The sequence below is a fragment of the Lolium rigidum genome, chromosome 6, assembly GCF_022539505.1.
Source record: "Lolium rigidum isolate FL_2022 chromosome 6, APGP_CSIRO_Lrig_0.1, whole genome shotgun sequence".
NCBI classification, from domain to species: Eukaryota; Viridiplantae; Streptophyta; class Magnoliopsida; order Poales; family Poaceae; genus Lolium; species Lolium rigidum.
Window position 1 is genome coordinate 145582963 of NC_061513.1, and position 25485 is coordinate 145608447.

The 25485-nt window shown below is 47.7% G+C and overlaps 5 protein-coding genes across 8 annotated transcripts; 2 read left to right on the forward strand and 3 right to left on the reverse strand.

Moving 5' to 3' along the window:
• The first annotated feature begins 2879 nt into the window (after nt 1-2879).
• On the forward strand, nt 2880-4094 carry LOC124663384 (GDSL esterase/lipase At4g10955-like). Its single transcript, XM_047201093.1, has 2 exons — nt 2880-3021; nt 3113-4094. Exons 1-2 carry the CDS (start codon nt 2891-2893, stop codon nt 4092-4094), a joined length of 1113 nt encoding a protein of 370 aa, XP_047057049.1. The 5' UTR covers nt 2880-2890.
• Nucleotides 4095-7974: 3880 nt separating this feature from the next.
• On the reverse strand, nt 7975-9481 carry LOC124663385 (GDSL esterase/lipase At4g10955-like). Its single transcript, XM_047201094.1, has 2 exons — nt 9339-9481; nt 7975-9219 (listed from the first exon to the last, which is right to left on the reverse strand). The coding sequence occupies exons 1-2, from the start codon at nt 9479-9481 to the stop codon at nt 8229-8231; spliced, it is 1134 nt and encodes a 377-aa protein (XP_047057050.1). The 3' UTR covers nt 7975-8228.
• Nucleotides 9482-9881: 400 nt separating this feature from the next.
• LOC124663386 (uncharacterized protein At4g18257-like) lies at nt 9882-15858 on the reverse strand. The gene is made up of 3 exons (XM_047201095.1): nt 15515-15858; nt 13466-13777; nt 9882-10314 (listed from the first exon to the last, which is right to left on the reverse strand). The coding sequence occupies exons 1-3, from the start codon at nt 15856-15858 to the stop codon at nt 10134-10136; spliced, it is 837 nt and encodes a 278-aa protein (XP_047057051.1). The 3' UTR covers nt 9882-10133.
• Nucleotides 15859-16152: 294 nt separating this feature from the next.
• Nucleotides 16153-17405, forward strand: LOC124666429. 4 transcript variants are annotated; one of them, XM_047203764.1, is made up of 3 exons: nt 16153-16374; nt 16759-16863; nt 16958-17405. In XM_047203764.1, exons 1-3 carry the CDS (start codon nt 16188-16190, stop codon nt 17266-17268), a joined length of 603 nt encoding a protein of 200 aa, XP_047059720.1. In that variant the 5' UTR covers nt 16153-16187; the 3' UTR covers nt 17269-17405. The 4 variants fall into 4 exon arrangements, with proteins under 4 accessions (XP_047059720.1, XP_047059722.1, XP_047059723.1 ...); XM_047203766.1 differs by having other exon boundaries at nt 16765-16863; XM_047203767.1 differs by having other exon boundaries at nt 16768-16863.
• Nucleotides 17406-17609: 204 nt separating this feature from the next.
• On the reverse strand, nt 17610-19301 carry LOC124668420 (cytochrome b561 domain-containing protein At4g18260-like). The gene is made up of 4 exons (XM_047205562.1): nt 18875-19301; nt 18619-18780; nt 18361-18509; nt 17610-18269 (listed from the first exon to the last, which is right to left on the reverse strand). Exons 1-4 carry the CDS (start codon nt 19019-19021, stop codon nt 17960-17962), a joined length of 768 nt encoding a protein of 255 aa, XP_047061518.1. The 5' UTR covers nt 19022-19301; the 3' UTR covers nt 17610-17959.
• Nucleotides 19302-25485: the final 6184 nt, after the last annotated feature.

The window sequence follows — 25485 nt, forward strand, 5'->3', positions numbered from 1 at the left end:
ATCTTTCCCATCAATTGTCTGTTCTTTTTTCATCAGGGGGTACATCCGTTAATAACAAGGAAAGAAAATTACGTCCTGATTTTCTCTGTATGCATAGACATGGAAATAATTGATACACGATAAATAACTTTCTATTTCTTCTAAACGGCCTGGAAACATAATTGATGGGAGTTTTTTTAGGGTGATCAACGGTTAGGATTGGTCCAATGTTTGATGTTAAAGTGCACACTATCCCCCAACTGCAATATAATACTGTAGTAAAGATAGAATAAAAAAGACTAGGTTGAACATGTATAATGTTTATGTGGACTATTAACTTCTTTTGAGTTTCTATTTTGGTGGAAATAATGGCTTGTTTATACTTTATTTTCTTTCCGGCGAAAAAATATCAGAGTTGTTCACATCATATTTCCGTTAGAAGTTAGAATAGACTAAAGTGAACATGTATATGACATGTCTTTTTGGCCTAAAACTCAGAAATGAATCATCGAACTAACAAGGTATTGTGGTGGGTCCCATTGCCCCGACAGTTTTTTTCGAGGGTACGCCAATGGCGTACCGCATCTTTATAGAAGGCAAGAAATATTTTTTACAAGAACCAAAACTCCGCCGCGAACGGCGCAGCTGGTGAACTCCCCACGCACACACTATGAACTACTCTCGCGGCGTATCTGAACTCGCTCCGACTTTGGCAGCTTTCCAAAGTTTGAACTCGGCCTTGATCTTCTCAATCAATTGATGGGGGTTGCAATGTCCTGTGTTGTGAAACACCCTTGCGTTGCGCTGCTTCCAAATTGACCAAGTCGAGAGTATGACCAGGGTATCAAAGCTTGTCCTGTCTTTCTTCCTAACCAGCCTCCTAGCGGCCTCCCACCAAGACTCCAACGTGCTATCTCTGGTTGGCTCCGTGATGTTTAACCCCGTCGCGATGAGACAACCCACTCGCCCGACAGTTATGTTGATGATAATCTGCTGCTTTTCAAGTCTAGTGAATCAAGCGAGAGGAGAAGCAGCTGATCAAAACAAATAGTAGAAGAATATTATTAGAATAATTTGTTGTGTATTGAGATGCTAGCAATATTAAATTGAATATAAAGCCTTTATATGAAAACAAATTGCAGGAGGGGGGCATATCCCCCCCCCCCCACACACACACACACCCTACCCCCACACACTAGATCCTCATACAAGAGAAAGTAATATGATGCGTTAACACATTCATCCCGACACCCTAAAGAGATCAAGATCGAAATTGCATGAATATAGTGGAACTCATGCTTATAAAACCACAAATGTTGTATAAATTAATGGTTTTGAGATTCCATTTGCAAGCAAATGATTTTAGAGTTTAGAATTGAAGTGTGCACTTGATCCAAAGTTGAAGGTTGGATTATGTCTTTTTCTCTCTACGGTTTGGCCACGATAACACTTTTTGTGGATGGTGGCATCTCGGCTTAGATCGTTGTGGTCGATTCTGAGTTTGATCCCCAGCGGAGTTGCTCTTCCTTTTGTGCTGAAAATAACAGATTATTCATACTTTATTTTTCTTTTCATCAGAACACATATAATTTTTTATGTGAACTACTAATTCTTTTAGGGGTGGCATGGGGGACATAGCCCCCTCCCAACAAACCATCTATGCATCAAATGCATGAAAAAAATATTTATTGAGATGTTAGACACGATTAACTGAATGTACATTATTTATACGAGATAACATTTCAAAAATATTTCAGGGATGTGGAGATTGGCACTTGCACCAGATCCGCATAAGAGTGGAAGCAATATCTAGTCGGGATCGAGAAGAGATCATTGCCACATCAATACAGTAGAATTCATGGTTACAAAACCACGGTGGGTTGCATAACTGAACTGTTTTAAGAGTCAATGTTTTTTTTTTACCTGGAAAGAGTCAATGTTGCAAATCGACGGTTTTGGAGTTCCCCCATCTCAAAATAATTGAAATTCTAGTTTTATCGTAAGTCAAACTTTGTTACCTAGAAAACCGTTTTAGTTTGTTAGATTCACCATACTTTTTTTTGAAGAGGGGCCAAAATCTTTGCCCCAATCAATTAATTAAGATAAGAGTTTACAAGATATTTTATTGACTATTGTTTCTTAAAATCTGGCCATGGCTTACAACAAACCTAGAACATCGATTATTTTGAAACAGAGGGAACAAGTTTGAAATGTGAATTTGATCCAAAGCTGGATGGTGAAATATTTGTTTTTCTCTTTCTCCTCGGTTCGGCCAGCAGTGCTTTATGCAGATGGTGGCATCTCAGCTTAGACCCGGTATGGTGGCATCGCTGCTGGCGGAAGGCATAGAGGAAATACACTGTGTCTGCCGGCAGCGAGTCGTCAAAGGAAGGGCCCTGTGTCCCAGCCGGCGGTGAGGTTTCACTTGGAGGAGGGACCAGAGATGCTCATCCTGCCATGCAGCTGTTTGGCTTCTCAATCTACAGGAGATGGTCGTGCTCTGATTTTTTGCTACCAGTTTAAAGTGCTCGTGCATAATTTGACACCAAAATGATACGTGTGATACGCCGGATCTGCCCCGTCATTGTATAGGTACAGTTAGACTACAACTGCAGAGGAGCCGCGCCCGGCTGGTCGATGCCAAGGACACGCTGCCTGATTTCAATGGCGCATGGCGCAAATTGTTAGGGAATCCTGTGCGCCCAACTCCAACTGTGATTCACTAGCTAGCTCTAATTTAGCACGAGAAAGCGCAACTGGGAGGAGAAAGAAGCAGGTTCCATATTCCCCTGATCTTGGATGATGATAGGATAGAGATTCTTTTCAACTTGAAACAAACTATTCTTGCCGACCTTACATATCACCCGCAAGCCCAAGCCTTCTGCGTGCTCTTGATTTTCACAAGGGGACAATGGCCAAGGCGATGTCAGACCAGAAAGCCGGAGAAGCGGCGACGGCGGCATCGAATCCGCGCGAGTTCCATGTCTACGGCCCCCGCAACCTGCCGTGCACCAACTGGAGAGATCTCCTTAACTCAAGCTGGTCAGTATACTCACTACCTAGTCAATTACACTCACCAGCACTTGCTTCGCCGCCGGGAATTACTAGACGCTTGTGGCGATGTTGGATGTAGGAAGAACCCCAGCTACCGGCGGATGGTGATCGCGTGCTTCATCCAGGGGGCGTACCTGCTGGAGCTGGACCGGCAGGAGAAGCGCGACGAGCGCACCAGCCTCGCGCCGCAGTGGTGGCGGCCGTTCAAGTACAGGCTCCTCCAGCCGCTCGTCGACGAGCGGGACGGCTCCATCTACGGCGCCGTCCTCGAGTGGGACCACCAGGCAGCGCTGTCGGACTACATCCCGTTCCGCCCCACCCGCGCGCCGGCCGCCGTGGTGGCGCTGCGCGGCACGCTGCTCAAGGCACCCACGTTCCGCCGCGACGTCGTGGACGACCTCCGGTGCCTGGCCTGGGACAGCCTCAAGGGCTCCGTCCGCTTCCCCGGAGCGCTGGCGGCGCTGCGGGACGCCGCGCGCAGGTTCGGCGCCGGCAACGTGTGCGTGGGCGGGCACTCGCTGGGCGCCGGGTTCGCGCTGCAGGTGGGCAAGGCGCTGGCCAAGGAGGGCGTCAACGTGGAGTGTCACGTGTTCAACCCGCCGTCCGTTTCGCTGGCAAAGAGCCTCAGGGTCCTAGGCGAGACGGCCGGCGAGCTGTGGGGCCGTGCGCGCGCGAGGATCCCGTTCGTGGGCTCCCAGCCGGCGCCGGACTCGAGCGGCGGCAACAGCGAGAGCGAGGCGATGGCAAGGTGGAGCCCGTACTTGTACATCAACGCCAACGACTACATCTGCTGCCACTATACCAGCGATGCTGCTACTGCAGGCGGTACGGTGATGGTGGCGCTCCCGGTCAACAACCGCGGCGGGGTCGGCGACGTCGCTGGCAAGGCCGGGGTGGCGAGGATGCTGGTTTTTTCCACGGGGCCGAGCAACTTCCTGGCCGCGCACGGGCTGGAGCAGTGGTGGGCGGACGATGTCGAGTTGGAGGCTGCCCTCAACCACACCAAGCTCATAGGGCGCCAACTCAGGTCGCTCTACGCCGCGCAGGTCGCAGGGAGATAGGCTCGTGTGCCACTTGTGTTGTCGTTGTACCAGAGAGCCAATAAGTATTTCCGAATTTCACCCCAAAAAAGTGAATAATGCACATATCTGAACGGATTTGCCAAAAATCAGTTGAGTGAGATTATCTTACGTCTCAGTCGATCGTTCTGGCCGTCCGATCCTATTGATTTCTCGCGATTAGCTTTTCCTTGCGGCAAAGGTGGACACACGTGCATTGCTCTGGGCCTTTTGCGGCAGCGAGGCGGGATGGGCTTTTGGTACAATGATGACGGCTTCTTTTCCCTTTTCCCTCATATTTTTTTGTACTAACCTCCGTCTATAAAAAGATGTCTCAATTTAAGATAAATTTAAATATATCTAGATACTAAAATAGGTCTAGATACATTCAAATTTTGACAAAGTTGAGACATCTATTTATAGACGGAGGGAGTAGTACTTCTTTTTCTTGTGTTTGACTATTTATGTGTGGGATCTTTCAAACACTAAACAGAGGGTATTATCGTTTCATTCTTGTCACATTTTTTCAAAAAATGTGCAACTTTAGCTGGTTTTTACATGAATTTCACTTTTCTCAAAACATCGTTATCACTAATGGCTTTTATGTAAGTTTGCACTTTTCTCAAGAAGTATGCAACTCTATCTTTTTTATATGAGATGCATTTTTCTTAAGAAATGCGCAACTCTAACAAGTTTTTTTATATGAGTTGCACTTTTCTCGAGAAATGTGCAACTCTGTCCGGTTTTTTATATGTTGCACTTTTTCCAATAAATGTGTAACTCTATCCGATTTATGTTACGAGTTGTATTTTTCTCAAGAAATGTTCGACTCTGAGCGGTTTCTATATGAGTTGCACTTTCATCAAGAAATGTGTAACTATATCTAGTTTTATATAAGTTGCACTTTTTTCCAAAAAATGTGTAACTCTATCGGATTTATGTTATTAGTTGCATTTTTCTCAAGAAATATGCAACTATAACTGTTTTTTCTTACAAGTTGCACTTTTCTTAAGAAATGTGTAACTCTATCTAGTCTTTTATATGAGTTGTACTTTTTTCCAAGAAATATGTAACTCTGTCAGATTTATGTTATTAGTTGCATCTTTCTAAAGAAATGTGCAACTATAACCCTTTTTTTTCACACAAGTTGCATTTTTCTCAAAAAATATTTGACTCTAAGCGGTTTTTATATGAGTTGCACTTTTCTCAAAAAATGTGCAACTCCATCCCACTTTGTATATGAGTTGCAATTCTAACTAGTTTTTGTTATATGAGTTGCATTTTTCTCAAGAAATGTGTAACTCTATCCGGTTTTCGATACGAGTTGCACCTTTCTCAAGAAATGTGCAACTCCAACCGTTTTTTTCACGAGTTGCAATTTTCTCATGAAATATTCAACTATAAATGTTTTTATATGAGTTGTACTTTTCTCAAGAAATGTGTAACCTTATCCGGATTTTTATATGAGTTTCAATTATAACTAATTTTTGATACGAGTTGCACTTTTCTTGAGAAAATGTGTAGCTCTATCCGAGTTTTGAGTTGCACTGTGATGTTTTCCAACGTAAGGGTGTTAATACAGATGACGTGCTAAGTTAATTAAGCTAGTAGCTACCATCACACTTCGCGAAAAAAAGGTTTTACATGCATATGCATGCTGGTGTCTCCGATGTGTTTACTATGGGCATGAAGGATAAAGTATCTAGTGGGCCTTTAGAAACAAGAACCTGTTATTTTCTTCGCAGGCCGAAGGAAACACAAATACAAGGACACAAACATCCATAGTTGTACGCGCTATGGAGCTAACTACCTATACCATCGATTGAGTGAGACTTTAGTTATTCTCAATCGACTGCTTCCTAGGCAGATCCATATCTAAAACTAGTCATAGTGGGGAGTAATATAAAGTAGTAATATGCACATGTACTCTATGTTACTACCTCTGTAGTGGATACTAACATAGTAGTATACCCGTATCATGCAAAATCATATTTATTACTAGGTTGTAGACTAATCTTGTCTTGAGAAGTGTGATGTTATGATAACATAGCTAGTTTCTTTTTAATAAGTATTTTGTGCATGTTCAAAACATTCTTGTGGGCTTGTCGCTTTATTTCTAAAGTATTGGTCTTAACTCAGTCCATGTGATCTAGTACTTAATCCGTCCCAAACTATTTAACTTATCTTTGTCTAGATATAACATACATAAAATTAAGTTAATTAATTTGGAACGGAGGGGGATTATTATACTGGTATTTTTGCATTACCACTCCTAACTTCTATCTTTCACAGCTAGACAGATCTATACACTATACAAATGTTGAAATTTGCCTCCTTATTCTAATAAGTGGAAATAATTTCGCTTCAAAATGTATGAAAAATTGCCCTGATACGTGGTAAATAACTACCGATAACCTTTTTAGTTCTTATGGATTATAATGGTTTGAATCTCTTACCAAGTCATAATAAATCGTAACAGAAGTTGCTTCCTAAGGCATTAAAATTTACCTTAGTGTGCTAATTTTCTTTCCAATACATGGAACTTCGCATGAAAGTTGCTTCCTAAGTACTTGTGAATTTCACCCAAAAAAGGAACAAATGCACTTGTCTAAGTATTTTGTGCGTGTACCAAAATTTGCAAAAAATTGTACACATTTTGTGCCAGTGAGAATAGAAAACAGAAAATTTGGGGATATGATCAGAACATTCTCGTGGCTTTGTTTTTAAAGAACGTCCTGTTTTATCTCAGTCCATGTACATACAATGGTCTAGGATGTTCCTTGAAACAGGCTTTCGTCTCGCTTTATAAATAAAGCCACACACGACCAAACCGATACATGGTAATGAGGAAATCCTCTTACAAAGCAGATCAAAAATACACAACATGAAAGATCACGACTTGCCACCAAAGATAGCGCATAGACCTAGGGGAAAGGAACTCCACGTTAACGCCCCAAGAAGGTAACGGCGCTGCACAGTGCCGTCGACGAGATCGAACACGGTCTAGGGTTTTCACCCGAAGCCCTCGGGCGGAAGGTACCCACAATGGCGCCCCCAAGAGGATTACGACACCCGCAGGCGTCGCCGCCGTCGGCGTCAAACGCGGGGCTTTCGCCCGGAAAAACCAACCCACACGCCCGCTATCGAACAACCGCTACCTCCGAGCCCGGTCTTTAAAACATGATCTAGGAGATGACAACACCGAAGCGCCAAACAATTACCTTACTAATTCTGCATACTTGTAAAAGATGTAGTACACAATTTTATACATCGAAATGAGTTGCACAATTTAGAGAGCAAGTGCTGAAATGTGTCTAATAACTAAGAGATGGCATTGTTCAGCAAAAAATAGTATCATGCATTGCATTGATGTGAAATGACAAACATGAAACTCAACAGTAAGTGGTTTCAATCTTGGAAAGCACTGGCAACTAAGTAGTGCACAACCCAACAAATTTGCAAAAACAATCTGGCAAATATCGATAAACAAGCTATTTGGTTAATCCGGCAACTAAGTAGTGATAATCTGTCAAGTATATGATAATGATCTGACAATTACTAATGAAAACAATGTTGTCAAAATATATCAACATGAGATTTAGTTTTGAAGATCTGGTCGCGACTTAGCAAATGAGGAAACCAATCGTCGATTGAATCAACAATTTAAAAAATATAATATTTTATTTGAAATCAAAGGAATCTTGATGAATCGTAATCTTGAATGCATGCCAAAGGGAGAAGAGACATTACCGAAGAAATAAATCAAATTAATTGCATACATATCATGAGCCGCCGTGCCGGCCATCTATTTGTGCGGTGCAGTCAGGTAGCATGCTCTGAAAAAAAATCAGTGAAGTGTACATTGCAAGAGAGAATTTTGAGAAATATTCAACTCGGTTTGACAATGGTTTGAGAGAAACCTACTTATTTGAGTTTTAGCCTCGAATTTTCGATAACGGCCGTGATGGATTGGTCGGGTTGACCAAGTGGAAATAGAAGTGTCCCGCGAATTAAACTCAGTTGCAAAGTTGAGAGCGGATGAACTTTTCTGTGCTATATGAACGGTCGATTTGCGTGGCATAATTACCCAGCCTTCGACAAGATCAAGTAACACCAGTACACTGCTGTCTCAGAAGCCTAACTTCCGGCGCCCGGTGCGGCGGGCGGCTGGGCGTAGAGCGACCTTAGCTGGCGGTCGACGAGCTTGCTGTGGTTGAGCGCCACCTGCAGCTCGACGTCGTCAGCCCACCACTGCTCCAGCCCGTGCGCGGCCAGGAACTTGCTCGGCCCCTTGGAAACAACCAGCATCCTCGCCACTCCGGCCATGGTGGTGCCGCTCCCGCCCCCGCTGCCGACAGCGACGGTCGCCGTCCCGCTCGCCGCGTCGCTGTAGTAGCAGCAGATGTAGTCGTTGGTGTTGATGTACAGGTGCGGCAGCCACTTCGCCATCCCCGCGCGCGCCAGCGACGCCTTCGCCTCGCTCTCACTGTTGCTGCCCGCGTCGGCCGCTTGCGTGCCCATGTAGGGGATCCAGGCGCGCACGCGGCCCCACAGCTCGCCGGCGGTCTCGGCGAAGCCCTTGAGGCTCATGGCCAGCGACACGGACGGCGGGTTGAAGACGTGGCACTCCACGAAGACGCCCTCCTTGGCCAGCGCCTTGCCCACCTGCAGCGCGAACCCGGCGCCCAGCGAGTGCCCTCCCACGCACACGTTGCCCACGCCGAACCTGCGCGCGGCGTCCCGCAGCGCCGCCAGCGCGCCGGCGAAGCGGACAGAGCCCTTGAGGCTGTCCCAGGTGAGGAACCGGAGGTCGTCCACGACGTCGCGGCGGAACGTGGGCGCCTTGAGCAGCGTGCCGCGCAGCGCCACCACGGCGGCCGGCGCGCGGGTGGGGCGGAACGGGATGTAGTCCGACAGCGCGGCCTGGCGGTCCCACTCGAGGACGGCGCCGTAGATGGAGCCGTCGCGCTCGTCGACGAGCGCCTGGACGAGCCTGTACTTGAACGGACGCCACCACTGCGACGCGAGGCCGGTGCGCTCGTCGCGCTTCTCCTGCCGGTCCAGCTCCAGCATGTACGCTCCCTGGATGAAGCACGCGATCACCATCCGCCTATAGTTGGGGTTCTTCCTGCATCCACCGCCGCAACAAAACTTTCTGTAATTACCGGAAGCGAAGCTGGGTGCAAATGGGCAACGCAAATACGCGTCTGTGTGTAACAACCGTGTACTGAGCACTGGACTACTGACCAGCTTGAGCTAAGAAGATCTTTCCAGCTCGTGAACGAGAGCTTGCGGGGGCCATACACATGGAAGTCGAACGGATTCGAAACTGGCACCACCGCCGCCGATGCTGCGTTGCCGGCTTTCTTGCTCGGCACCGGCTTAGCCATGGATCCTCGACCGTGAATTTGCGAGCTGCGCAGTGTTGTCTTCTCGCCGGCACGGAACGTCAGATGATATGCAGTTTAGCTTGGGCAAGAATAGTTTCTTTGAAGTTGAAAAGAATCAGAGAAAGCACGGCGGAGCTTTTTTATCTTCGGTCTTTATTCCATCATCGTATCTCTCCCATCCAGTGAGTGGAACAGGGAACCTGCTTCTTTCTCCTCTCGGTACAATGTTAAGGTAGAGCCGGTGGATCATAGTTGGGCGCACAAGATTCGCCAACTTTTGAGCTACACATCTCACAGAAATTTAGATGGCAGTGATATGCTTAGCGTCCACAAGAAGCATCTAAAGAGGGCCATGATAGAAAAAAGGTTGCAGGAATCTGCCGAAGGCCCAGAAAACCAGTTGAGGATAAAAATGCGTACTGTCAAATTTCAGATGGCTTCTATATTTGGTTAGATTTGTACAACAATACACCCCGCCAAAAAAAGATTTGTACAACAATACCGTGGCAAACCAACTGTACATGCGAAGACCATGGTCGGAATTTGATTTTGCTGGATCAAGGGCAGCACATGCAAAAGAAACTTCTCATGGTCAGTTGCATCAACCATGACTGCACGAACTACAACAGCTGCTACCTAGACACAATCTTGACTAGCTAGCTGGTTGCTCATCACTGGCTGAAGATGCCTGCTTTTCAGCAATCAACTTCTCCAGGCGTTTCTTGAGGTAAGCTTGCTTGAGTTTCTCTCTGCGAGCCAAGTCCTGCTCTTGTCGCCGGGATTTCATCGTTGAAGCCTTATGCCTAGCCTCACTTACTTCCTCGTGAACCTCCCTGCAGACATGACATCATGCAAGTTAGTCAAAGACCTGAAAATATTATTCTCAGGGGGGGAAACAAAATCATTCAATTTGCAAATTCAACAGAACCTGGTAGTGATAACATTTTGTTGTCTATGTCAGTGAGTACAGGCAATAAAGGGGTCTACATTAATCCTTCATCATGACATTTTATACAGTTGTATGTACAAAGCGTCAGTTTTAAATTTGGATTTACTACCTTTGCAACATCACCCGCACTCAGAACAATTCCTAGAGGCTGGAGTAATATTAACTGTTGGGAATCTTTCCAGTTTCCTACCCATGTCGCATCTCTCATCATATGGCTACTGTTAGCTGGATTCACTCTATGGCCTCAACTTCTGCACATCTCCTGATGTATCCTGTATCCGTGTCTCACCATAAAAGGCTTGAAACTAACACATTCAATAAGTATTGCAGGGATGCTTGGGAAGTTTGTATGACTCACTGCGTCATAACTCACAAGTGCTTCACTGCCTATGATTGTACTACTGGCTACTGCATGTAAAGTATACTAAGAAGCATTTTAATTAGGTCAGCGGATTAGTGAAGAATACATGTACCAAAGGACTGCATGTCTTGCTATATATTTATTGTAAAGGACAAAAGAATTACTTAGTGTTTACTTGGATAGGAAAGATGTGACAAATGAAAGAGAACAGAAAAATGTCAAGAAGTCACGTCGTATATAATTTTTTTATACCACCTATCACTCAACGGGCAATGCTCCTTATACTACAAGTCTACAAGACAGTTTTGGTACCTTACAAACTATAACTACTGAATTCGTAAAAAAAAAAAAATACTGCTACTCTACACATGAAACAACTAAACACAGCTTGTACAGATTTGCATATGATCTAGAAGCTTGAATCCGGACGGGGTATCTGCTAGAGATGCTCTTACTCGCACAGAGACTACAGACTTCGCTTTTCTGCCGTACTGGTATCGGATACTGCTCAGATACGGGATACTGCCCGGATACTTCCCAATATGTATCCCATTCGTATCTGCTAATTTTTTTAATTAAAGAAAAATAAGAAAATTACGGACACATGAGGGATACCCAAGGGATATACTCGAGCGATACTCAAGGGGTGCTTGAGCCAGCCACCGTCCACTCATCTTCTACCGCTGATCCTTCCATTCCACCCCACCCCCATCGAACGACGGTGACCAACAGGTCTTCTTCTTCCTCCATCTCCTATTCCCCTTTGGCCATCTTCATCCATGGCTCCACCCACCATTAATTTTGATCTCTGAATTCATTCCTTCTCCGTTCAGATAAGCAATGACTAGTGCTAGTATGTCCCCATCAAACAGACCTTCGATTGGGAGCTCAAGCTAGAGCATGTACAACAGTAACAACTACAGGAAAAGCAACCCAACTACTAGCTACTGATCGTGTTATTTCTAGAGATGAATTTTAATTCTTTAATTATTTTTTCGAGAAAACGCAAAGGACCTTTGCGTTTCATTTCATTGAAAAGGTAGAAGTTTGTTTACAGGCCTCCTAGGAGACAGGTTACATGGACAAAAGATATCCTAGTGTACATCCCAATCTGGAGGGAGCACAACTCTAAGCCCAAGGGCGCCAGCGCGAGCCCATAGTGTAGCTTCCTCCTTGATCTTGGCCATCAGCCGCCGGGTACATGGCTGTGCCCTATCAAAGACACAGTCGTTTCTGTGTTTCCAAATCATCCAGGGTATGAGTAGGGCAGCGGTTCCCAGTCCCTTGCGCAGCGGCTTCGGAGTTGCTTGTAAAGCTTCGTCAAGCCAATCGGTTAGCGTGGCGTCGTCGTTGCTAGGAAGTCTGCAGGTCATCCGTAGCCACGACAGCGCGCCACGCCAAGCTTGCTTGGAGAAGGGACACTCGATGAGTAGGTGTCGCATGTCCTCGGGGTTTTGATCACAAAGCAAACACCTTGGGTGGTGCTGCAGCCCACGTCTTGCCAGCCGCGCTGCGGTCCAACACCGGTCCTGAAGGGCGAGCCAGGTGAAAATTTTCACTTTGGGTGGTGCCCAGAACTTCCAGGTGTGTTTCCAGGAGGGCGAAGGCGTCGAGCCATGGAACGTGGCCTTGTATGCAGAGCGTGCGGTGTACTCGCCACTCGCCGTCCACTTCCAGAGCAAGCGATCGGGTTCATCGCTGAGGATGGTTCCTGTAACCCTGAGCCATAGCTGCAGATATTCGCCAACCTCCTGGACCACAGCGCCGTGGATGTCCCGTGCCCAAGAGTTGTCGTGCAGCCCATCAGCCACCGTCCTTGACTGACGCCGGCGCTTGGGAATGCAAGCATAAAGCGCTGGTGCAATCTCCCGTATGGAGCAGCCGTCGATCCAGCGGTCATCCCAAAACTTCGCGGTGCGTCCGTCGCCCAAGGTCATCGTGGTAGAGGCAAAGAAGAGCGCGCGCTCGGTATCTGTGAACTGCATCTCCATGCCACTCCAAGCGCGCCGGTCGTCCGTGCGGCTGAGCCATAACCAGCGTAGGCGCAGCGACAAGCTGGTCCTCTCCAGGTCATGAATGCCGAGGCCGCCGAGGGAGATGGGCCGAGCCACCCGTTGCCAATTAACGTGGCAATGCCCTCCATTGGCTGCTGAGCGCCCTGCCCAAAGGAAGCCTCGCTCGATCTTGATGATGAGTTTGAGGATCTTCCTGGAGGGTGCTCAGCAGCCCCTGCCCAATTCTTTAATTGTTGAAATATCTATGTTGGATGTGGAGGAGAGCATCAACATCCATGTTAATCCTATGAGGAATATTTAATTTCTGTATTATTTAAAATATTTACATATATATGAAACGTATCCCCATATCTGCATTTTTGAAAAAATGGCGTATCGCGGTATCTCCGTATCGCGTATCAGATATGTATCCAAGTATCTGTGCTTCCTAGGTTTACGCAAGCATCAAATAGCAACAAATTAGAAACACGAGTTCTGGTTTTGTAAAATATCTACTATTCATGTTCAGTGTTTATGCAAGCATCAAACAATTACAAGTGTTAGGACACAAGTTCCAATTTTGTTATCTATATGTCTTAGAGCAACACTTTTACTGTGATTTCTCAAGAAGTAGCACATAAGTTCGGTTCAATGCAGCAACTATCAGAAGAAAACAGTACCTGACAAAGCGTCTGTGCTCATCTTGGTCAATTGTTGCACCAGTTCGTCCAAGGCCCATTGGCTTGGCATTTGGCATTGAATCGGCACTCTCATTTTCTGGTTCTGCATGCCCAGAGGCAGTAGGGGTCTCTGGCTGCCGGCGCTCGCTGACTTGGTGAAAACTTTTCTGGAAGAAATCAACACAATATTTCTCCTGGTCTTCTTCATCAGGTAGCTCGCCTCTGGCTAATTTCTCATACAACTCTGCCTTCTTTTCTAGGGCAGAATAACACACAGAACCATCTTTCACAGCTTTCAGCTCCAGCTTATCCCTGTTTCAAAAGCAAACATTAAATACATTTCACACCAAGGGCATGCACAAAAGCGAAATGACAAAAGGTACGTACATCAAATGATAGACCGACAAAAAAACGACAAATTGATAGTGTGAAATCAATATCCTTAGAAAAGCTACATGAAAAGCAGAAAAAAATAGAACAAGAGCAACTGTGACCAGGATGTCAGATATTCAACATTGAAAAAGAGCAAAAATCAAATAAACAGTTAGCAGGCATCTCCTTTCAATTAAATTCACTGTTAATTTGCATATGCGCTAGAAAAATGCAAATTATATTACCGCGGACAAACCGCACAATGTAACAGCACATGTAGGCCTTGTTTGGCACTAGATTTTTCGTGGGGATTAGTAGGGATAATACTCTAGAGTATAGGGTGAAACCGCTACCTTCACCTAATCCCCACAAAGCCCCACCCCCAATCCACTAGGTAGGGGTAGAGTATTGGGGATTAAGAAAAATACACTAAGATTTAGGGAAAAGTGGGGATAAACGGGGATTAAACTCGCTCAATACTCTACTCCCAAACATGCTTTTAGAAGTAAGTGGGGATTTGAGATTTGGTGGGGATTATCCCCACTAATCCCCACAAAAACCCTAGTAACCAAACAAGGCAGTAAGAGTTTGCTCCTTTAATTACTAGCTATACAACCACTTAATAAAAGTGCCTTCATTCATTCAGGAATTTTGCATGCTAAAAATTGAAAATGTGAATATCCTTCGAAAAACTATGAGTATGAACCAGTATCTATTACTATCCTGAAGAAATCCTAGCTTGCTACCTTGTATAGCCCAATGGAAACAGTAGGTTCGGCAAAGCACATAACAAGGCACATGCATCCGTAAAGGGAGATTTAGCTCAGTCAGTTATGATTCAGTCCTCCTATTAGATCAACAGACACCTAATGCCTATACAGGCAATTACTTTCCTAACACAAGTCACATAACCAAAGATTGGTAAGGGCATGTGAAAGATACAGTCAGCTGCTATCTCTTGTACCCCTTCATATCAAGCGGAGAGAATAGTAAAAACAACTATACAATGGGTTATCTCTTAAAGTGCCCATTCGTACTTAATTCTTGCACGAATTAAAAAAAATGTGATAGTGAACTATGTGTCGACAGGTTGCAAGAATCGGAATTTCGTTATATACAATTTCCCAGCAAGATTGATTCATACGAGTGTGGATATCTTAACTTGTCTATTGCACGCATAATTTACGGGTTTAATCATTTATGTGTGCATTGTGTTGCTGAAAAACACGCAAATAGCCCATAAACCTAAAATCCAATGCTGATCACCACATTTTTTGAAATCGTTCAAGCATTAAGTAGTCCATTCTATTAGTTGCATCTAGTGCTATCTCTAGATTGGCAAGGAAGAGCAGAGGAGACAACAGCTGACTGTGCCTTTGTACACTGCTTTTATAGTTTGCACAGCCCTAAGGAGATGACAACCTAATCTCCCAAAAGCAGTGTTCAAACTTCAAAATCCAGTATCAAGTAATCCTTCATAGATAAAGAATTACAGCTACTGCTTAATTCACGCTCTTACTACAGACGATCCATGTTAGGGGGTATAATACTACTACCTTAAAAGGAAGGGCAAAACATAGGGTTGATCCAGCAATTCTTCCCAAAGCTAACATCAAATGGCCAAGCTTAAATCACGCAGAGTAATAAATACGATAAGGATGACAACCGTGGACGTACTTGTGGGCACGTGCGTCAACGCCGGAGTTCTTGGCCCCGAGGGGGTCCGCAGGGCCGGCGCGTTTCTTGGCGCGGCGGAACTCGCCGGAGGCGGCGTCAGCGGGGGCGGAGTTGCGGGCCTCCTCCTGGGTGCGGTAGAGCTGGGCCTTCAGGTCGAGTATGGACGCCGCGCCGACGCCCTCGATGGCCTTGTGCTTCTTCGGCATCACCGTCGACTCCGTCAGCCACCCGAGCGACTCCATCCGCCGCTCCTTGGGACCGCCGCCCTGCTGGTTCGGGGCGGACGCGGAGGAGGAGGAGGAGGAGGAGGAGGAGGGCGGCGCGGTACCTGCCGGCGACGACATCATGGTGGTGGCGGTGGCGGTGGCGATTTGGGAAGAATGGGGTTCGTCGGCGGAGGGATTTGGTGAAGGAGGGGAGGGGATGTGTGGGCTGGGCTACCAGCTTTCCGGAGCTTTTGACTCTAGCCCGTGGGCCGAAGTTTCGTGGGCTGGACTCGAAGTCAGCTGGTTCCAGAATGTTCTTCGGTGGGCCCGTCCCCCTGGACCGGAACGTGTGGTGACGCGAAGCGGAAAATTCCGACCACAACTGACGCCGAACATGTCTGAATTGCCTCTATCGATCACTCGGGTCTCGGGTAACTGGGCGAGAGCCACAAAACCTGCGCCGGTTCATGGCCTGCAGCTTCTCCCCTTCCTCCGCCGCGAGGCTCCAGGCGGTCGACGCGGCGGCGGCGGCGGCCGTGAAGAGCGCGAGGGTGCCCCTCAAGGCGTCCGCCTCGCCGGCGCCGAGATCGCTGGCCGGCTGCAAGGCTGCCCGGCAGGAGTTCGAGGGCGCCACACAGGATCCCAGCGTCTCAGGTAACCTTTGTGGCACTCATGGTTTCGTCGCCTGAATTTCTGAATTTATATCTGCACTCTGTAGCTCTGTAACTCTGTAGATGGACATGGACTGTCGCTAGTGTTACCCGTGTCACCGTGTGTGATGAAATTATTTGACCTATGGGACGTGTTTCATGCCCCGTGACTTACAAAATATCAGTAATTTGTTGAACAACATGATGATGTCTTAGCTGAAACATTTTACAGTGGGCAGTGTTCTGATTGTGTTGCTTTTGTGTTCGATGGCGGAGAGCCTCTAAATGCACCTACTTATCAATCCAAAGAAAAATTCAGAAGTAATTACATTCCCGTGCACGTGTATAGCTAGCGTTCCTGTTCTGAACTTCTCGTGTTTCTGCTTAGTATCAGCAGCTGACAGTGCCATCTTGTCTTCTGTAGTTTCTTCGGCACGCACCCAATTGGGTCTCCTGGAGCAACTGACATCATCCTCTACAACTGATGCCACTGGTACCTTCCATACTGCAAAATCACCATATTTCCTTATTGTTCCTGGTCCAATTCCCATGTCTGACGACTAACAACAATGTCTCCTGACGCGTAGAGAATGGCGCCCCTACAGAAACCCGTGTGCAAACTACCATCCGCGAGCAACTGGCAGCGCTGTACGGTGACAGGGGCGATGAATTCACGTTCACCCTCCCGCTGGGAAAGAGACTCAGGCAAGGGCTCAAGACCCTCAACGCCCTGACCGTCTCGCAGAGGAGGAACATCAAGAGGCAAGCGCTGCTCACCAAGGTCAGTGGGAGGAATGACTCGGTGTTCTTCGCTACTGTCGGGGTATTCGTGCTTGGGCCGCCTATCGCCATTTTAGCTATTGCTGTCCTAACTGGCTATGTCCAGCTGTTGCCATGAACAGGAAAGGTGCATATTAATAGTGATCATCTTCAGACTTTCCATACGCGTCAAGTTACTCTGGCTCTGCAAGAAAATTGTATCCTTGTATATAGTTAGAATCTTTATATGGAGTATGTAGATTTTTATCCCATTAATCGCTTGATACGGCATATGTATGTTTTATCCATTATCCACAAAGAACATCGGTACAATTTTATAATTCAACAAGGAAGACACGAAAGATAGTGAAATACAAACAAAAATAAGGATATGTTGTTATGGCATGCATACATGAACAAATCTTATGTCTATTACAATTTCAGAGATGACCAATCTCTTCAGAATTGCACTGCGAAAACTTGCATATGCTACAAGCCTCAAAAAATGCTTGCGCAAAGAAGCAGATATTCATCAACCACAATTCTGGAACTTCTGATTATTCTTTCCCTCAAGAAATGTAATGCTGCATCTGTCTGCTTCCCACAAACAGTAGAAATGGTGTCATGAAACAAGATCCAAATTCAGATCAGAAGATACAACACCAGAGCTCCAAGTCCAATTCTCTGCAATCTCAAAAGAAGTGTAAAAACTGTACAATCTTTTTGAAGGAACACACCAATCAAACCAAAACCATTTTGCAGCATTGCCTTCTCCCCTTTACAGATTCACAACAGTGCTTCCACCACACCACGTTCTTTATTTGGAGACCTCACTCTTGTACCATAGCCAGCTCTTTCCGAAGAGTAGTTGGATAGGTCCTGTGATTATCATTGGGTTTTAGCTGCTCGACAGGGAGATGTCCTTGTTTGATCATGTAGCTCCATCTATCTATCAAGAGATAGAAAAAAGCTAGGAAGGTGACCTCAACGGTAAGGAGGCCGGTCCAAACGCTGACGCTCTTGGTGGTTCTCTCATGGTACGTGCGGAGGCCAGTGTAGACATTTGCGATTCCAGTGGCGCAAACTGCGATGCCGAGAAGCCAATGGACGAAGAACCACAGACTTCTTACCTTGGCACCTCTGCAGAGATAAGCAGGATTAGGTCCACGCATATGAAACATGAAAAACCTACAAATTTGGATGGTTCTGTAGCGAAGTAATTTTCTCTCACCTTTCTGGTCTGAAGAAACCAATGATTGGCTGAAGACACATGAATACATACAATGCCAATCCCACTCTCTGGTGAGTATTACTGAAGGAGTTCTCAAAGTGCATCAAAGACAGAGCGGCACCGCTTGCAGCAAGAAGCACAGCTGCGATCTGCAAAATTCAACCGAGCACGAGAAATAAATAAATCTGATACTCCATATGGAACATGAAAAAAACAGAACATTTCTCGGAAAATGTAGGTCGTAGAGAAGATGCGAACCTGAGAAATGACATGGCAATAGAAGAGGACTCTGACGCATCTTCCGCTTTTCGACTTGCTTGACATCCTGACCAGCAGTATCCCTACAGGCATCAGGAAACCAAAAGAGGACCAGTGGAACAGCGCGTGTAGCTTGAGCTGAAATGCTGCTTTGGGCGTCAGCTGCAAGAGAGAAAACTATTGCTATTAGCACTATATATAAGCAGAGCCTGATGAGGAAGCCAGAAACTCGGTGTAAGAAAAACAGTCTGATTACCTGAAGAGGATGCCCGGTCTTGTTGTGGTTTTGATTGAGATCTTCCGTGGAATTTGACGAGCCATTGGACGGCACTGTAAGAAGCGAAAGAATCACAAAACATGTGCACAGAACGAGCAGTCGACCTTTTTGCCCAGACACCAGCATTTGTGCTAGTCAAAACCTCCTACCCCTGGGAAGAAACAAACTAGCGGGAACCGAAGCTTCGTAACTGGAGAAGGACCAAGCAGGACAAGATTCCTATCTATGCCAGCGAGAAAAATGACTCAAGAAGAGAAGGGGCAAGATCCTGCACACGCTAGAATCCCATGAACAGAAAGACGAAATGAACCCCTTCTGAACAGGAGAATGAGCAGCAGAGAGAGAGAGGGGGGAGACGCCTTCCAGTACTCTATGCACAAATGCCAGGGGTATTTTGATGTGAGCGGCTAAGCTAGGCTCCCTTTAGCTTTGCTTGGTAGTGCCCTGCAATATATTATGCCTGGATGAGGTGAGAGGTGGGAAAGAGGCTTTTGAGCGCACTTTAGCCGAGCTTTTACAACTCTGTGGTAGTGTGATGATGACGTGGGGTTATAGCAGGACGAGGAGAGGAGAGGCTTTTGCCGTGCGGTGGCTGGTGGCTGGTGGTGAGGTGCGGTCAGGTAAAGAAACTGCTTGCTCTCGTTGGTGCTCCTCCAGCTGAAACGCAAAAGCCGGCTCCAAATCGTTGGTGCCTACTCGAGTAAGTGCCGGCCTATCTTTCTGACTGCAGTTTCTCTACTAACTCGTCTGGGCTCCAGTGACAGACTCTCCGAATTTTTGGGTCATCTGAGCCACCCCAAGCTGAAATCTGTTTGGTAAATGGTCACCAAACTCCGTTTCTGCACGTCTAGCTAGTGCTCCGATGACGATCCATGCATGGCCTCGTCGTCCAAGATAGATACCTCCTGGCCGGCTACGGCTAGCCACCGGTCTGATCAGGACAGGAGTGGCTTTCACTCCGATAGATGTGGTTTTGGCTGCACAGAGAAGGGTGTGAAGAATATTGGTGGGCTGGGAAGATCTCTGCAATGCATTGGCGTAAGAGGCCGCAAAGCTAGTAGTGGTCGTTGCTAATGGGAGGGCCGGTTGATGAGTCCTTGTCATTTGTCAACCTCCGTCCTTGCCTCTGCCTAGAGAAATACCTTTGTCTATCCGCCGCACTAGACCCGTCCGCTGAATGATCACTAGATACGGCAATGTGGCCCGTCGGTTACGTTTTTTGATGGAGCAATGAGTGAGCATTATGGTCAGCTCTACTCTACTGTGGTGACTGGTGAGTGGTAACTGTATTTATTTCTCAAGATGGCGTGTATGTGATTGACAGATGTTATCATGTATGAAACTGAATCAAGCAATTGCCGTTTATGATCCATCAACATAGGAACTGATCGACCTTGACGTTTACTCGTCGTACAAGTTAGAGCACTAGCTAGGCACATCATTTTGCAAATTCAGCCCAACGGCGGATCTTACACCGTGAAGCTCTGTTCCTGGATTTGGTGCATGCCTGTCTACATTGTAACGAGCGAAATATTTGTTGTTCAGTTTGACAACGACGGTGCTTCTGTGAATAATAATGGAACCTAGAGGCTGTCTATGTTAGTATCTCTAGCCTCACTTTCATGAAGAAGAGGATGACACTAGGAGAGTTGGGGCAATTTTCGTTGGTTTATTTCACACACATCTCACACAAATGCCATAACCAACCTGAGGGTTGGGGATACAGATATATAGCTGCTAGCCAGCCACGAATATGCTAAGATGCTAGTCTAACTGCCAGTCCTTGATGCCCCTAAAAGCGAGTCAAGGGTGCTGCTAACTGCTAGTCCTTGATGCCTCTAAAAAGGCAGTCAAAGATACTTTCCTATCCTAACAGCAGTCCTTCACAAGGACCATGTATGCTGCAGCCAGTCCTCCACAGGACCATGTGCAGCAGCCTCCACAGAGACAACAGTACAGGGACTTTATCCAACATTCTCCCCCTAAGTCTTGTACGTCGTCTTGTGGGAGTGGTGAGCCATCCCGAGCCGTACAAGTCCTTGTGCACGAGCTCGAGCCTCTCCTTGGCTCGGAAGCTTGCCCGGACGTCGCAGAACTGCACCACATGGTCGAAGCACAGCAGGCCTCGCACCATCTCCGTGTCACTGAGACGCTTCAGGGCCTCAAGATGAGGATGCTCGAAGCGCTCGTGCCACTGCCACGCCTCGTCCTCCCGACGAGCAGCGAGACAGAGGGGTTGTGCCACCGCACATCAAGAACATAGAGGCGATTTGTGCCTCTAGTTACCTTGGCAAGCGGGCGACGGTGGCGATCCCGGATGCGCAGAACTCCGCTCTCGATCAGCACGCGGGAGCCGTTCTCATCCGGTTGTCCCGGGCTGATGATGGAGTTCCTCGGCGCGGGAATGTAGTAGACACCGGTGAGCAACCAATGCTCTCCGGTCTTGGCGGTGAAGGTGACGGAGCCGACACCCTTAATCTCCACGGCGGAGGCATCCCCAAACTTGACGGAGCCTCGCACGTCGGAGTCAAGGTCGGCGAAGAACTCCCGTCGACCGGTCATGTGGTGGGTGGCACCGGTGTCGAGGCACCACCCGCCTGTCTTGTTGTTGCCGGAGCCATCGCCGAGAAGGGCGTGTGCCTTTGACTCGTCGAGGTGGAGGAGAGCCGCTGCGGTCGGTACCGCTGGAGGTAGCTCGACGCTTGCATGCGCCATGAACAGAGCCGGCTCCTCCTCCTCCTCTCGCCCGTGCGACGTGGGCCCGGCCGCGTCGTGGCTGCCGACACTCCACGGCCCAATGGCCAAGCCGGCCACGGTTGTGGCAGGTGTCGTCCGAGTGCCGGCTTGTGCCTGCCGGTGGCGCCTCCCTGGGCGCCTCCGCGGGCATCATCGTCGGCAAGTCCTTGCACCCCAGCCTGGGCGTCTTTGCGCGGCTTGCCACGCTTGCGGCCGCCTGGCGTGGAAGAAGACTCCCCCTTCTTCATGTCACCGTGGCAGGAATCCCACTGTTCCCGAGTGAGAAGTAGCTTCCCATCAATGGTGATGGGCCCCGAGAGAGGTTGTGGCTCGTCGGTGTCGACGACCTTGAGGCGACCTATCGCCTCCTCGATCGTCATCGTGGAGAGGTCCAGCAGAGACTCGATCGATCGAGCCATCTGCTTGTACTTCTCGGGGATGCGAGCGAAAGAGCTTCTCGACAGCTCTCTCCTCGTCGTAGGTGTCATCACCGAACTGCACCATCTTCGCAACGAGTGTTGAGACGGAGAGCAAAGTCATCGACGTCCTCCCCTGGCTTGAAGGCCAGGTTCTCCCACTCCTTGCGAAGTGCTTGCAGTGTCGACTTGCGAGCACGATCGCTGCCGATGCGTGCCGCAGCGATGGCGTCCCAAGCCTCCTTGGCAGTCCGCTTGTTGGAAAGCGAGAAGCGCATCTCGGGCGGAACTGCAGCGATGAGGGCATCCAACGCCCGTCGATCCTCATGGTGGTCGACGTCGCCGTACTCGGACCGCCTCCCACATGTGCCGCACCCGGAGCCCGATCCTCATGACCGCGGACCACTCGACATAGTTGGTTTTGGTGAGGGTAGGCCACCCTGCACCGGGACCAACGTCCACGACCACGATCCGGACCCCATAGAGGCCACGGTCTTGGTCGTCCCAGCGGCCGCCGCCGTGCGCGCCTCCTCCGGGAGCGCCACTGCCGTGCGCGCCTCCTCCGGGAGCACCACCGCCGTGCGCGCCTCCTCCGGGAGAGCCACCGCCGTGCGCGCCTCCTCCGGGAGCACCACCGCCGTATGCGCGGGCGTGCTCGGCTGCCCACTGCGCCACCCGCTCTCGCGGCGTGGCATCCGCGCCGGCGTTGCCGTCGGCAGAACCGGAGCCATTGGCGCTGCCGCGCAGCACCTCGACCTCCGCCGCTGCTACGCGTGCTGCCTCCGCCGCCGCTGCCGCTTCTACCTCCGCTCGGCTGCTGCCGGCTCGGCCGCCGCCGGCCTCGACGCCCTTGCTTGCCGCCGTAGCGGCCGCTGCGGCCACTCGTTCACGCTCCTCCGCCGCGGCGCGATCGGCCTCCTGCCGACGCCGCGTGCTGGAAGGTAGCCGTGTGCTGAGAGTGGCCGTCGGACATGGCTCACTGCTCGGGGGCTAAGAGCTGCTTCGACGAGCTGCTGCTCGACAACCCGGAGGGAGGGAAGTAACCAGGGGCAGGTGAGGCTGCTACTCGCTGGGGCTGCTCTCTTCCCTGTGAAGGGGAGGAGCAGGAAATACTTAGGTTGCAAGACAACCTTGCTCTGATACCACTTGTTAGTATCTCTAGCCTCACTTTCATGAAGAAGAGGATGACACTAGGAGAGTTGGGGCAATTTTCGTTGGTTTATTTCACACACATCTCACACAAATGCCATAACCAACTCTGAGGGTTGGGGATACGGATATATAGCTGCTAGCCAGCCACGAATATGCTAAGATGCTAGTCTAACCGCCAGTCCTTGATGCCCCTAAAAGCAGTCAAGGGTGCTGCTAACTGCTAGTCCTTGATGCCCCTAAAAAGGCAGTCAAAGATACTTTCATATCCTAACAACGAGTCCTTCACAAGGACCATGTATGCTTGCAGCCGAGTCCTCCACAGGACCATGTGCAGCAGCCTCCACAGAGACAACAGTACAGGGACTTTATCCAACAGTCTAATGTTTGAGATAATGAAGTGTTTATATCCATCTAGGTCATCCATCATTTCTCTCGAAGAGTAAGTACACTAAGGCATAGTCAGCAAAGGGAAGATAACTCGGCTCTCATGCAAGAGTCAGCTATAGCACGCTCTTACGAATTTTTTGAGAGTGAAAGTTGAACCGTGTATTAGAGTACAGCAAATAACCGACTATAAACTTGCTTTAAAATGCTAAGCTGGCAAAATGAGTTTTCACTTTTCATAGAGCTTGCCAAGGCATATACTACCCGCTATTGTTACCGTTAAGAGCTAATAATGACAGCAAGACGCAACACGCTTGTATGAGTGACTGTTTTCTATATCCAAAAGCTATCATTTCCCCAAAACTTTGCCCGTTAGGAAAATACCGACACCTTTTGAGATTATGTTGTACAAATCCCCAACCACTCATGTCACACGCTGGCCCTGAAATCTTATATGCAGTTATACACTTGCAGACGGCCTAATGGAACACCGGCCTCTGAAAGTGCATGCATCTACACTCGCTTGGAACTCATTATCCTGGACCAGTACTCGAGTCAGCTCATGCAACTATGCTAGCCCGGTGAAAAAAGTTCAGAGTAAATAATTCAGGGCATGCAGCTCGGCAGCCTTTGGTCTCCGTCCTTCCTTCATGCTGCCATTATGTTGTTCTTCTTCTTCTTCTTCGATTCTGTCTTTCTGCAGGAACCAGTGATCAATAAAGTAAGGATGCGACTTTGAAATTTTTTGAGTCGACTAAGAACTAGCTCCGTTCTTGTCATCAAATCTCAGTTGTAACTTATGTTGCAACTGATAACTAGCACGAATCACAAAGTAAATCAAATGATTTAGAAGTTGACTGAGCACGAACTTAGTTCTAGCAAATCTCATAAAGTGAACATTTCACAGCTCAAGGGCTGGCAGATAATCATTTCACTGTCGGAATGTAGTTTTTCAGTTATCTTGAGCTGCAAATTTCTCTGGCTACCCAAGCGGGTAAACACAACCCGTGAGTCAGATATTAGCACTGGATATATAGCTCTACACGGTTCCGCGATGATAAACAGAGTTCTAGTTGAACCTGCGGCTCTGCATCAGTGAATCTTGCAAACTTACTAGAGCAGTGACTGGAATTACAAGCACCGATGCCGCTCACATTTGCTATGCATGGTTCCAATCTTGCAGTGTGGTGCACACAAGCTACGATGGTTGAGAACCAGCAGGTCGTTGCAAAATGTGATCAGTTACAGCCCACCATTTGTTGTTGTAGGCACTGATAGCCTGCTAGACTGACGGTTGCTGCAGTTTGCTCACCTAATTAATTTCTTGGGATATAAGGGAACCTAGATAGCTAGCTCACAAAAATGCAGTTGATCTAAATCATAATGATGGCTTTGATCTCCTCTCCAACAACCGCGATTCACCGATGATCGTTGCCACCGGAATCTGAATCGCTTGTGCATATGTGAGACCCTTGAAACTTGGTCACGAGCCTCACGCCTAGTCATAGTGGGAAGTACATATGTGTGGTATACTGCCAAGTCATAGTAGTATTAGACTCATCTTGTTTAGAGAAGTGTGTTGTTACAATAACATAGTTACTACCACATCAATCTCTTTCTTCATTTATTGTTATGCCATGTCATCAAAATATCTTAAAATGTGTGCTTGTTACGGTAATATAGTTCGTTACTACCTATGTTTCTCACTATAAGTAGTCTAATGATTCAAATTAATTAAGCTCGGGAGTTATTTAGAAAAAAAATAGTAGTTCGGTAGCATGGAAAGGATGTGCATTAATTTTACCCTGACATTTTTACTGCTAATCCTTTCGTTTAAATCATCATTATCATTATGATGAAAATTGATTAAACTGCCTTTTGTGATTTCAGATCGAAGTGATG